General features: G+C 29.2%; 1 protein-coding gene across 2 annotated transcripts; it reads right to left on the bottom strand.

The window, feature by feature from the left end:
* Positions 1-7,338: 7,338 nt before the first annotated feature.
* On the bottom strand, positions 7,339-13,747 carry LOC114398335 (developmental protein SEPALLATA 1-like). 2 transcript variants are annotated; one of them, XM_028360519.1, is made up of 8 exons: positions 13,142-13,747; positions 9,746-9,824; positions 9,505-9,569; positions 9,185-9,284; positions 8,694-8,735; positions 8,563-8,604; positions 7,930-8,066; positions 7,339-7,845 (listed from the first exon to the last, which is right to left on the bottom strand). In XM_028360519.1, the coding sequence occupies exons 1-8, from the start codon at positions 13,324-13,326 to the stop codon at positions 7,746-7,748; spliced, it is 750 nt and encodes a 249-aa protein (XP_028216320.1). In that variant the 5' UTR covers positions 13,327-13,747; the 3' UTR covers positions 7,339-7,745. The 2 variants fall into 2 exon arrangements, with proteins under 2 accessions (XP_028216320.1, XP_028216322.1); XM_028360521.1 differs by having other exon boundaries at positions 7,430-7,845; positions 9,505-9,566; positions 13,142-13,667.
* Positions 13,748-15,345: the final 1,598 nt, after the last annotated feature.

The following is a 15,345-nucleotide window of genomic DNA, read 5'->3' as shown; positions in this document are numbered from 1 at the left end:
ATAAAGATGATGATAATGCGTTTGAATGCTTAAAGGTAAATTCATAATTTAAAATATGTTGGGGCCTAGCATACCAAACTACCGCTGATGCAATGTTAAGGTGTTTCTCTATTTAATGCTATTCCAATTTTCACCCCTCATCTACTAAGATACACAACCTCGATCCGTCACGATAAAGAGCCTAATTTATCTATACTCTCTCTCAAATCCCTTTGTAGAGATAAAACAGTAAATTACATGAAGTTTGGAGAAGTATGCATAGGCAAAACAAGATCACTCTATCCCTAGCAATGAGTTGTTTAGATGCCCTTTCCTAGTTCTTTAGAAATTAAACACTTCCCAATGCCTAATCCCTAAACAGATGCATGGATCATCAAGCCATACAATAACAATAAAGCACATGAAAGAAACAATAAAAATTGGCATTGCATTAAATAGGTAGTAAGGAAAGATTACATTACAAGGACATTTGACTGCTAAGCTCCCAACAATGGGAGTTTAGCCTCTTATTGTCATGGGAGGCTTTACACTTTAGGGGCTAATGTGGATAGAAGAAGAAGAAGGATGGATAAAGAAAGAGAAGGAGAGAATGGCTATGGAAGGAGGGTTTCCCCTATTAGAGATGCTCAGGCTTTGGATATATTCATTAGAGAGCTTTGAGTCTCGGTGTGTTTTTCTCCTTTGCTTCCTACCCCTTTTATAGGCCTAAGGTAGCTTAAAATTCATGTGATCTCATGCTTAGTGCAGGCTTTCACGCTAAGTGCACCTTTGGGCTTCTTTATGGCCCCTCTTCCCACAAAGCCTGAGATGGTCGCTAAGTAAGGAGACGGGTTGGGCCTGACTTGCGCACTAAGCAAACTGTCCCTTCTTCAACTTTTTCTTCAAGGTTTTTTCTTCCAGTTTTTGTATCAATTTTCCTCCAAAGCACTTGTAATTTACTTCTTTTGAATCCTGCTGGTCAAAAATTAACATGATATTAAATTTCTCATTATTTCATTAAAAATAACAGTAAAGTAAAAGAATTTTAATCGTTCTTAGCCAAAATTGACTATCAATTAAACTCAAATTTCACAGTTATCACATACCCAACTAGAAAGAATTTCTCACCTTTGATAGGTGTTGAGATTGAGATTATATCTCTCTTTTTTGTTATCCATGTTTATCAATCTCTCGAGTTAATTGCTAACTCTTACGAGTTTACAAGTCCACTTACCCTCTGCAAGTTGACTCTTGTGCAAATTCTCTTTTTAGTAGATTCTGGGTAGACTCAGTAGATTTTATGCAAACTCAGTAGACTATTGAGTTTATCACTGGGTCAATAAATCAATAAGTTAATAAAATTAGATGTAAACTCATGTTGTTTTGGGTTGTTTTTGGTGTGTTTAGGAGGATTCAACATACTTCAATTCAGTATGTTGTTCCTAAATCAAAGAACCCTTACTGTTGATGGATTGGCAAGTGCATCAATTCGTCTCAAGTAGTAAAGTTAAAATGGAAATCTGAGTGTCGAATCCACATAAACTTTGTTTGTACTTAGGTAGATGAATATTTTATTAATAAAAGAAGTTAAATAAAATTGACTTGAAAATGTTATGAGAAAAATAATAATTTAAATTGGTAGAAAATTAAATCAAACAAGAGAAGAAATTAAACAAGAATTTAAATTGATTAATTAAAGACAGAAAAATTAGAGAACCCAATAATATTGTAGAAGTAAATTCAAAAGATGAGAATGATGAGAACTTAACCTACCAGAGCTACTCTTTGATTTAATGTTAACGATTTTTCTCTATTTATAATTATTCCAATTTACACCTGCATCTACTAGTATACTCTAACTTTGGTCTCCTGTATGAAAGAGTCTAATTTATATATTCTCTCTCTCAAATCCCTTTGTAGTGCTAAAATAGTAAATTGCATTTAAGAATAAAGATATATAACAGGCTAAAAAAATATCAACTTATCCCTAGTGATGACTTTATTTAGATACCATTTTTCAATTCTATTAGAAAATAACGTCTCCCAATGCTATCCCTAAAACTTAACATGCAAATGGGTGATCAAGTCACAAGAAAAGATAACACAAATGTAATATTCATATATAAATAGGAAGAAAAATCACATCAAGAGTAGTTGGTTGCCAAGTTCCCAACAAAGGGGATTTAGCCTCTCATAGTCACAAGAGGCTTTACAATTGCAAGAAGAGAATATTTAGTGAAAGGGAATAAGATAAGAAAAAGGGATGAAAGGAAGAAATGTCTTCTTATGATTACTTCTCCTTCTTCTAGTATTTGCCTTCTATAAAGAATTATATTTTCTTGAAATTTCTGTGTGTTTTTTCCTTCTTTTTTCTTCTTTTGTAGGTGCAAATTAACTTAGCTAAGCAGCCTTCTCGCGCTAAGCCCGTCTTTACTTTCCTGAATTAGCTTGTTTTCCTTAATTAGCATGCTTTCCTTAATTATCCATGTTTTCCTTAATTATCTTTTTTTTTTGCTTTATTTTACTCACTAAGCATCATAAATTCATCACTTTTAATATTTTCTATACAAAAACATAAATGATGTTAATTTAACAATTATTTGCTAAAAAAAGGAAGAATTATGAGAGGAAAATTACAAATTCCTATATAATTTAACCCCAAAATATACTTATAATTAATAGTTATCACTTACCTCTAAAAATATCAAACATTTATTCTCCAACAACATCAAACCCTCATTGGGAAAGCTTTACCACTACTATCACATTTGTAAGTTATTATCTAGTAGTGATGCATTACTAGACTTGGTTATTTAAATATTATGGAATTTATAATTTACTATTTTGTTTTATTATGTTGTTGAAATGTTCAATGTTAGAAATGGCAAGTTGAATCATAAATCAAGAAGAGGGGTGAATTGGTTCCAAATTGATTTTAGACCCCAAATGGGAACTTTTCGCAAATAATTTCATTAATCCAAGAAATTTAGGTGTGTTTCAAAGGCCTTTTGTTTTCTTAAACACAATCAAACACTAACTCAATGATTCATAACAATTATTAAAGCTTAAAGAATAATAAAATTATGCAAGAAGCGATACAAGAATTTAAATATTAGAAAAAGATGCACACAACATTGTATACTAGTTCGATTTCAAAGAAATCTACATCCAGTTGATCCAAGTAAGCCACTAGAATCTTTCCACTATAACCTTTTGAGTTACAAACAAACTGACAAGCAAATGTACACCACAAATGTCTAAACTCTTTGAAAACTTATTAAGAACTAAACCCACATGTAGAAAATCCATTACATGCAAACCATTAAGAAACCTACTCAATGAAAAATGAAAAAAAAAATCACAATTAAGGAAAAATTCCACCTAATTTGTGAAAGATTTCACTTGATCTATGAAAGTTTTGAAATATTTCCTATATAGTCTCAACTATCCTAATATATATATATATATATTCAATTTGATTTATCCTCAATATATTTACTAAATTTGTTTTTCACATTTCTCCTTGTTACATACTTAAAGTAGAAAATTTAGGACAATTAATGAAATTGAGTAGTTATTACAAGTTACATTAATTATTACTATTTAATGGCCTTAATTTTACTAAATAATTTTATTTCAAACCTAGCATTAAATTAAAATTTCTTATCATATTTTCTCAAAAAAAAGTTCTTATAATATATTATATTTACAAATTTTTATATTAATATAAAATTATTTAGTATTCCAATAATATTCATCAAAATTAACATAATAGATTCTTAAAATATATAAAATAAAATTATTTTATTTATAACTATTTAATTTTAATAAAATTTGACACACAATTAAAATGATATATATAATTATAATTCAAGTTAGATCGTTAAAAATCATATTTTGAATAAATTTAGGCATATGTTTAAGGTATTTAATAAATGGTCGAATTTTGTTTTGAGTCCTTGATAAATCTTTTTGTAATTTTGAGTTTCCGATGTATTAAAACTTTTATTTTGAATCTCTATCACCAATTAAGTGATAATGTGTCACCTTACAAATTGATATTCCTAACATTGTTAATAATAGTGTCACGTCATCACTTAAATGATGATGGAGAGTCAAAACAAAAATTTTAATATATTAAGACTCAACAACAAAAACTTTATTAGAAACCTAAAATAAAATTAAGTTATTTATCAAAAACTTTAAACATATTTGAGTCATAAATTTATTAATAATAATTAGTTTAACTTATAGCAGAATAATTTATGCTCTCCATTTTTTAATAAAAAGTATTTATTATACTAGGAGTGGATCTTAGTTTCAAATATATTTATTGATGTTGGTTGTAAGAGGTGTTGAATCATTGCCTGTCAACTCCAAAGGGTGCTATGAATTGAATAGAATTTTGACAACAGAAGGTCCGTAATTATGATTTCTTTTGAATTTTAATTATTATTGTCGTTTTACTTATGTTAATACTCCTATATAGGAATGAAACTTGGTAGCACATCAATTGAATGGGCTTGCTTTTAATCAAATCTTGTCCGAGCTGAGGAAGCTGTGGACCATACTTTCATGGGCCTTTTGTGTCCAATTGAATGCTTACCTTGTCGGCAAAACAAAAAATAAAAATAAAAACAAAAAGCTTCGGGAAGAGTTAAGTGAGTTGATATTGAAAGTGACTTACTTTATTCATATGCTAATTGACTAAACCAAAGTAAAACATCACTTTTATAATGTGATTTCAGGTCAAAATTCAAAGAGATAACTTTTGATTAAGTATTTATAAGAAAAGCTGTCTCTTAATCCTATGTCACTTAAGATGTCTTACATGCACCTAGTAATAGAATATAAGCAATTGAGTTACTATATATATATATATATATATATATATATATATATATATATATATATATATATATATATATATATATATATATATATATATATATATTGCATGATGCGGGTGACTTATTGAAAATGAGGCCATTGGTTTTATCGGGTACAAGTTCTATTGAAAATGCTACTTATTTCGTTGGTGTTTGTTCAAGCGACAAATCTAATGGTCAATAATTTATTCTTTAGGATATTCTTAATTGGATACTTTTTGTAAAATAAATTCTATTTTATTTAGGAATCTTTATAATGATGAGTTCATAATGGTTTGAAATATTATTGGATTTTTATAATGAAATTATTATGAGATAATGAGTCTAATATATTGGTTGGCGGTGTTAATCAACACCTATATGTTCCGAGTTTCATTTTTATAATGATCATACATGACTTAACGATAAAAAGATTTTTTTTCTTCTTATTTTACTACATCGATTTTTTTATTTTTTAATTTATTATCGAAGTCTCCTTATTTTTTAAAATTTACTATCTAAATTATTAGAAAAAAAATTAAACATTGATTATTAACTTATTTTACGCATATCACATTGAATTTGTGTTATTGATTTTAAGAATTAGAAAGTTTTGGTGATGTGAATTGAGATTATTAACACTTTTTTTATTATTAACACTTTTTTTGACATAGATTGTATTATTGGTTGAAATTTATTAAAAAAATACAAAAATAATAAGTAAAGCCCATTAAGTAAAAAATAAGACCTACTACATTTTGTTTATTTCAATTTAATCAACTTCAACTAATAATAAAAATATGTCAAAAAAATGTGTTGAATCCTCTCTGATTAAAGATTTGATTAAGTGCATAAGAACATTGAATGAGATGAACATTATTCTGCGAACAACTTAATCAATGAGGTGTTCATTCAATTGATTGGCACCATGTTGTTTGAAGTTGAGTATCAAATCAATGATAAGAAGTTTTGTGTGATGCCAGCCTTTACCCAAAAAGCTAAAAATGATTATTCTTTGCAGACGAATGAAAAACTTCAAAGGACAAACAAAACAAGTGGTGGGAGAAAAGGAATGGCTGGTGATGGAGATATGGACACTTCTTGTGGTCCTCAATGCCCTCTTCTTTCTATTCTCATTTTTCACATATCCAACTAATCTCCCACTTATGCCACTTCGAGTACCTACTTTCCCACACCCCAATTTAATTAGCAACCCCCCACTCACTTCCCTGCAAAATGAAACTACATAAGTCACAATACTGAACAAATTTCATTTGAATTGAATTTGTTAAACATTAACTATATCCTAAACAACGTGTGTAATTTCTGCACAAACTTATGTAATTGGTTATAAAACATCTGAGGAATTTTACATATGAAATTGTTAAACATAACTTTTATATGATTTTATTTTGAAAATTACATCTTATTATTATCTTTAACGGATATCTTACTCTTTTAATGTGTTTAAAAGTTCATTATTTTCAGATTAATTTAGCATTTGTTAATGTGTTTTTTCTTTAATTATAGAAATTTATTTATTATATAAAAATAAGTTGTAGTTGAAAAATGTAAAAAGATAATAAAATAAGATTTATTTATTGTCTTTTGACTACATTAAAAATAAAGATATAAAAACAAAATAATTCAATCCAATTGAAAGCTATTTTTTTTTTTTATATTGGATGGAGTTGAATTTACATTCAAATTAATTCAAAATGAACTGTAGTATATTTTATGACAGGATCAAATGACTTTTATGCTTAAAATTTCACTAAACACTAGTAACCATAATTAGGATTCTTATAAAAATTTAATTAGAATATATTAATAATGTAAAGAAATTTATAGTGTCATCGAATCCTGGATTGTCATGTAATTGAAAATTATTTATTTTCACAATAATTATTTTAAAATAATTTCTATTTATTCTGTTAAGATATCACTATGATTTACATGATGGCATCACTATTGTTTCTAGATGTGATGTGGGATAGACAATTAGTATAGACATGTTAAGGTGTGATCTCCAAGAAGGCTATATTTTATGAATATGTATGGGAAGTTCTATAGGATAAAAAATCTCCAAGTTTATCAAGAATATTTAGGAGTGTCACTATACAGGGCACATGATTACATAAAGTACACTTCATTGGTACTTGCACCAAAGGGCTACACACTTCATTAGAATAACAATCAATGGAATTAATTCTAAGATTGATGGTTGAGATATCCAAACAAAACAATCAATTGACCATTTGGCCTCAACATTACAATTGAGGTGATCGATGTCATTTTTATATATAGTGGAAGGGTCAGGGATCATATCTCCAACGACTTAAAAACAAGTGACAATATGTATTATTGAAACAAATTTTATCAAAATTCAAAAGTTTTTTTTTCTTGTGGGGGTGGGGTGGGGGTTAAGACTGTCTTCCTAATATATCTATAATCTTATCAAGGTTTTCTCTTCGTAGTTCACCCTTGAAAATAAATTCAAGTGGCATTTCCATAGCCTCAGTATACTTTACAATATTGTCATATATATCATTGTACAATGCTCCACTAATGAATGCAAGAAGTTTAAAAACAACTCTTAATGCAGCCAGATTAGAAAGAGATTGCAAATAAAAAATGACACTAACTGGTCATTCAGTCAGATAAAACTTGTCCTTCCAAAATATTCAAATTAAATACTATAACCTTCATGCCACATCCTATGTCTATGGCTAAAGTTTTAATAGTTTTAAGTCAGTCACTGCTGTTTTTATGCCAAAACAAATTAACAGAAGAACAAGCAGCATTTACACATTTCCAACAGCAAGAGGCATTTTGACTTTGGCCTTAGGTGTTTGCTAATTTTATTTATGTAGCCATCTAAAATACTGAGATCTTAGGTCAAAGCATCCATCCAGGAATAAATCCATTGACTTGTTGAGCTTGAGTTGTGGCAGCTAGCTGCTGCTCTGAGGCTTCAGGGATGTACCTGTAGTCAGAACTGCACCAAGGGACAATCATTAAAATACAATTCAAATTAAATCACCACATTCAGCACAAAAATGCAAGAAAGTGGCTTAATTACCCTATCTGCAATGTGGGGTTGCACTCCAAAGGCTGGAAGAAGCCTTGAGAGTGAGCATTTTGGGTTCCATATGGCATACTTTGCTCACCAGCTTCCCATGTTTGCCTATACTGGTTTCTTGAATTGATTTCTTCCAGCTGCCAACAAAGTAGTCATGAACCAAATCATCATTATAGGACCTTAATGTGAATGGAAGAATAAACGATATAAGGTTATGTTAAACATTGCTGAATAGTTTTTCCATATTACAAGTATTAAAGAAATTGCACAATCATATTATATGCAACAGGACAACAGGAACAATAATATATCAATACATAAACATACTGGTTTTAAATGAGCAGCCAAGTGGAGAAAATGAAGGAGGAACTTCTGATAAGGTTTTTATTTATTTTGTTTGGAGAAATTCATCTGTGAATTCAGTTCTTAGACTAATCTAAGGACTATTTACTAGAAAACTTTAACTTCCAAATATCCAATTCCAATCTGATTCACCAAGAATTAAGATGCAAGGTTGTACTTCTAAATGGATTTATAGGAATAAAAATAACAAATTATCACACTAAGATGTCATATTGCCAATTTTGCATGTTGTGGGATGAATTTGGTGGAAAATGGTATGATGTTTGTTACCTTCATGGTCAAAGATCTGTTTGCTTCCACCAACATATGCTCCTGTATCAAACAATAGCTTGAAAGTGTTATAGACACACACAAAGTTGCTTTACTCTATATTCCATAGTTATGCTAATAACACTATTTACCTTATTCTGAAGATCAGCTAACTGGTCCAGCATGAACTGAGTCTGCAAAAGTAAAGTTCCACATAGTGTCAGATAACAGTAATCATAATTAGCTTTTCATAATGGAACTTAAGACTCTTAAATTACCACTGGTAAACATATGAAGAAAAAAAATTCAATAATGAAAACACATGCAATTTCTTGACAGTTTCATCTTCTAGGCTTATAAAAATGTGTTAGATATAATGAAGAGAAAATCCTGTTGGTGTCCATTTTCGCTAACAATAATTTGTTTATTCTGTTACACAACTATTTGAACTTTGAACTCCTAATGCAGAAAATAAAAGGATATAGAAAATATTCAAGAGAGAGATGTGAAATCACATGGAGAAAACTACATTAGCCATGTGGCCAGGGTCAGTCAATGCAACAACTTATAAGTACCACTTTAATGAGCTTTCTATGTATAATTTTCTGAAGAAAAAAATAATGAAACATTGATATTTTATTACCTTTGTTGACCTCACTTGCTTAAGAGATGAATCCAGTTGGCGCTCAAGCTGCTCAAGATCTTTGGTATTTAATGGGCCCAAGTCTTCACCAAGAAGGTTCCTGCAGCATGGAACAAGTGCAAATGGTAAATCATTTTTCAATATTATGAAAATTCAATGATGATGACTAATTTACTGGCTGCAAGAAAATTTTCTCAAACCTTTACTCACAATTTTTTTTAAAAAGAATGGTGAAAAACCAGGTTATAAGCTTTTAATATAGTACTAATTTTATCAGGAGTTTTTTGTATGTTTTTAAAATACTTTTATATGAAATTCACCTTTGGGTCCTTTGAAGAGATTCAAATCTTGCTTTCAGCTTCAAGTACTCACGGTAGCTGCTCTGCTATACAAAAGCAAATGACAAATGAAAAATAACAAATTGGAATTAATTTGCATAAGATATATTTTATTATAAGTTGGCAATAATCAAGTTCTAGCAATATAATAAGACTTTCCTAAGTGAAATTTCTTAAGAGATGTTATTTCTATAATGTTATAAACAATGGCATTACTACGTACCTCAAGCTCTTTGCCAGGTTTGCTGACTTCCACTGCACCATAGCTGCACTTTTGGTACCTTTCAAGTGTTTTGAGCATGCTGCAGATTCGAGGAGAGAAAGGAAGAACTAGTAAAATTGATAATGGTGTATGGATATCATAAACCATACCAAAAGAATTACTACACCAAATGAGCCATATATCTTACTATACATCAATCTTAGCCTACACCCTGATCGTTACGGAAAGGTTAATCTGGAATGAAGATTTTACATTTCAGATTAACTAATCCGAAATTTATAAAGGATGTAGGCTAAAATTGTTAGGTGCTGGAAGAAGAGGGCCCCCATCAGATTTAAATGGGGTGCCAATTTTATTGGAGGCCCAAAAAGTTAGAATTTGCTCCTCTTACTTTAATGACACAAAATCAAGATCAGCAATTAGTATACTTTATTTATGCATATTTATATTTTTATTATGCATCTATATCAGACTTACCCTCGACGTTTCAAGCTGTATAAAAACAAATTAAACGGTTTCAAATTAGTGTAACTAGTTTCCTAAACTCTAATGCATGATAGAGGGACAAGTAAGGTGCAATACAAGGCTGCTGAAAACATAGATGCATGGTTTTTGGAACACTAAACGAAATTATCATGCAAAACCTACTTTAGTGAAAGTTACTTTCATGATTTTTGGTTATAAGGATACCTAGATCAAATTTATACAGTTTGGTGAGGAGTGATTAGTTATTAATGGTCTATCTTAGACTCTAAAAACTAGTAGAGCCCTATAATAATATTGTGTTATATATATCAGAACCTTGATTTCTTAGGTAAAATTAGAGAAAAATGCAAGTTGACATCATAAATCACTGCGAAAGTTCCACTAAATGTTGAAGATAATAGAAATAATAAAAAATACATAATTAAATGGCATTTAAATCAGAAAACAAACATGTATTGTTTCTTTAGTGCTGCAGATATTGTTTTGTAGAATTCAGAATATAATCTGATTAAAAAGAAAAGAAAATGTCATCCAACCAAATATCTCCTATAAGTATCAAATTGAAGCAGTATTAGCCTGATCTTCTGAAGCAATACAATGGGAAGCTAGAATATCAAATTACATATTAGAAGAAAGAAAAAGGCACTAAGCTCTCCCATGATATACATACAACATAATACTATTTCAGATAGAGTTAGTGACTGGTTATTAATTGAACATATAGTTTCCACATGTTAAGCAGTTGTAGGACTGTTATGATGCATGACAAGATACTTTCATGGGAAACTTTATAAAATTAGAAGATAAATATACCACTCGTGTATTTTAAAAGTATAATTTACTCATTTAGATAATCAACATGCTAAAATAATTAAATGAGAAAGACTAAACTAGAAAGCACTAGAATATATATACAACTTTCTTTTTTTTTGAGGAAAGAAATATATACAACTTGAAGAATGATATTTACACATTTGTTGAAGTTACAGTTAACTAAAACAGATTATAACTAAAGAGATAAATGCATAAATAGCATTAATTATACAACTAGTTGGTGTTAGATATTCATATCCTTATATTATTGCAGGCCGGTTACACATTATTTGAATAAAACATAATTGCAAATACTGCTATATGAATTAATCTCTAATTGACAATAAATCTTTTCTATGGTTAAATCCAAATTAGGCAGAATTTTTTCCTTTTTCACTTTTCTCTTTGTCAACTCATTTACTAGCTAGCCAAGCTGTAATCCCCCTACCTTTGAGACAAATATCTGCATTCTATATACTAGCTTTTTATAACACATACAAACAATCTCATATAGTACTCATGCAGTAATATGATCATATTGATGAAAAAATAACCCTTAAAAAATAATGTTGTGCAATTGTCCTAGAATATATAAATGATTAATAAATATGTTAAAAACATATCGCTGTGAGAATTTATTTCAACGACAAATCATTCTTAATGACGTATTCCCCACGAGAGGTTAGGGGGAAAAGAACAAAAATTAAGGAAAGTGAATAAAATTAATTTAACTTATTGCCATTAAATGTCCAGCATAACCAACTTACTTTCTCAGCATTGAACTTCAATGAGATAGACTTGTAAGGGCACACCTATCTCATGTTTGTCCTTCCAATTTTCAGTACTAATAAATTCATTACTAAAGTACTTGGCTTTAATAATAAGGGATAATACAAGTAATTGTAAGACAACAAATCATCATAAAATCTCAACTAAAGAATAAAAACTAGAGGGAGTGAAGGAGAGAAGTATAATTAGTTTCTATAAAACGAAGAGAAATTAAAAATATAAATTTTACATGGAAAATATATACTAAAATGATATAATATTATATTATATATATTTATATATTCATATTGACCAGCTGTGCTTATGCTTAGATAGTATTAGATATAATATTGTTCATTTGTTCCCCCTTTATTAAGAAAAAAGAAATACTAACTATTAAATGCAGCAATTTCAGACAAAAAAGTCCCGTACACTGATAAGCTGATGATGAAATAAAAACACCCTTTATTTCTTTCCAAATGTCAAACTTATTTGTTTTAGAGTAAACAAATAGTGCTTATTTGTTTTTGGTGCAACACACTGGACGCTTACATTCTGTCCTTGCTTCATTGGACTTAAGGTGTGTTCAATGTTGTCATAAGAACTTCATTTCAGGACAATCAAGTACTGCTGCTAACACATCTTGGTCAACTACTCACATACATAGATATAGCCAGACTTTAAAGGAAACAAAAAACAAAATAGCAAAAAAAAACTATAATACAAATAAATTAAACAAAAATCAGGCCAATAAAACAGATCCATTAGTCTTATTGGTTAATAAAAAGAATCCATGGAGGAAAAAAATTACATAAAATTAAGCAAAAATCCCTCAAACCAGGAGGGGGAAAAGAAAACCAAAAAGGAAGGGAAATCAATCAACAAAATCCGTACAAGAAAACAAAACATCAAATATTTTTCCAGATCATGATCTACATCACCAGATCTCACAATCTTACATTCAAAAGATCATATCAAAGTTGAAAGATTGATCAATTACTTCAACACTCCAGCACATACGAAAGAGAAATAAACATGAAACTTCTTCTCAAACCAATAGAACTCACAAAATCTACAAACTCACACACTAAGAAATAAGATTCATGAAGTCATGTGGAGAAATAAAAAATCAGCAAAAAAGGGTATTTTTTTTCTTCAAAAAGAAAAAGTATTCTTCTCAAACATAAACAAATGAAAGGAGAGCCAAGACAATAGATCTTATAAATACACATATACCTGAACACAAAACAAAGATTAGAGAAACTCATTCAATTTTTTATATGATTATGAGTGCAAATAATAATTAAAACAAAGAAAAACAACACATACCTGTTGGTGCTGCAGAATTCATAAAGCTTGCCACGGGTGGAGAAGATGATGAGGGCAACCTCAGCATCACAGAGAACAGAAAGCTCATAGGCTTTCTTGAGAAGCCCATTTCTCCTCTTTGCAAACGTTACCTGCCTGTTTATCTTGTTCTCTATCCTTTTCAGTTCCACTCTTCCCCTCCCCATAATATTTTTTCTACCTAATTATTATCAACAATACTAATATTACTATTGCCTTATATCTTATTCAAACAAAATATTTGCCCTTTTTTCCTATTTTCTTTGATTCTTTCTTTCTTCTTTTATACGTGCAGTTTCTATTTCTTTTTCTTTCTTTCTATCCCCCTCTTTCCTTCTCTTAGGTACCTGTTGAATCTTCTTTTCTGGGTCAGTACTCTACTGAACCCAAATTTGTGAAAAACAAGAGAGGGTTCTGGAGTAGTTCAAAACACTCTTGAAACCCTAGAGAGAGAGAGAAAGAGAACAAAGCAAACATCAACAACAACAACTACAACACAGTTGTGTTCATCTCTCCTGTTATCTAACTTGGCTTTTTTATCCTCAGATGTTCACTTTTTTTCTCTTTCTTTTTATCTCTTTGTTCCAATCTCCACCATAAAATGTTGTGCATCTTACTAGGGTTGGTCTGAGTTTCCTGTTTCATACAAGTTTTTTTTTATCATGCTTTACTCGGTTAAGGTATTTTTGGCAAACAAATATTTACCCAATCGCACTTATAGAGCGTGAGAAACACACTCGGAGTGTAACCCTCTTTGATGCGGGGTCGCGTGTTTTACACGGGCGCGTGGAGACAGCTGTCTTTAACTGTGGATGCTTTTAAGAAAAAATCTGTCATTTTTTTTACTGTGTTCACGTAAGTAGAGCACTGCAAGAACGTCGTCAGATACCTTAAACTGGACCCCACGTGTCAGATTATCACTGGCTTCCATTTTCTAGCATGCAAAACGGAAATTTAGTCTTTCAGATAGGCATGGATAATAATAGTATTAAGGTTACATTAATATTTAGAATTTAGATCTATCCATTACATATAATTTTATTGAGTTTTAAGATAAATATCTAATTTAAAAGCAGTTGACAGAGTTCTTATATTTTTTTAAAAAAAATTAATCAGATCCCTGTTCATTAAATATCATTATTTTTCTATCAAGTTATTAAATTATAAGGAGTAATTTAACATAGTTTAATTTCGATACACAAATAGCATAAAAAATTTATACTACGGATTAATTAAAAATCTGTTATAAATGATTTTAAAATAATTATCATAAAAATTAACAAAATCATCATACATAAAAAATTTCTAATTAATCAATACTTCATCCGTTATAAGAAAATATTTTTATCCTAATATAATTGTAATTTTAGTTTTTAATATAACATTAATGAATTTTCCACCTATATCTCTTATATATTAAGAGATCAACTATAAAATCTGAAACATTTCCGATTGTTTTGGTAGATGGGGACGGAATATCCGGGGTAGCTTCTTGCAGCAGGAACGTTGGCTATATTAACGATCAACTACAAAATCTAAAAATAAATTAATAATTATATAATATTAATTTTATAAAAATATTATTTTATTTTATCTATTTATTATTTTTTGGTTTAATTACCCATTTAATTCTTATAATTTTTAAACTTATTCCTTTTAGTTCTTATAATTAATAAATGAATTTTTTAGTCTCTAAAATTTAATAAATAAATTTTTTAATCCTTCAAATTTATATTTTAATTCCTAAAAGGTATTTATCTCGTTAATTTTTTTAACTTTGTTAGTTAAAAAAAAGTTAACTGCAGGAACATTTTAGAAATTAAAATATATATTTTGTGGATTAAAAAATATACTTACTAATTATAGAAACTAAAAAAGATAAATTTAAAAAGTATAAGAAGTAAATAAGTAATTAAACTTTTTTATTTTTTTTATTTGTATAAAAAATGGTCTAAGACAATAATTGTTATAGGATAGACGGAGTAATGTAAAGATTTTTTTATATTGTAATTATTTACTTAGTTTAGAAACTTAGTAAAACTACAAAGTTGTACAGGACAATATAAACTTGTAATAGGAAAATATAACCTAATATCAATACTGATAGTATTACTACTTCTTGAGTAATTAACCTGGCCAGTAATTAATAGTTTGTGTGAAACAGCTTGTTTGGGCACGCGTTCCAC

The sequence above is a fragment of the Glycine soja genome, chromosome 19, assembly GCF_004193775.1.
Source record: "Glycine soja cultivar W05 chromosome 19, ASM419377v2, whole genome shotgun sequence".
In the NCBI taxonomy this organism is placed as follows: domain Eukaryota; kingdom Viridiplantae; phylum Streptophyta; class Magnoliopsida; order Fabales; family Fabaceae; genus Glycine; species Glycine soja.
This window is presented reverse-complemented; position numbering and strand designations above follow the sequence as displayed.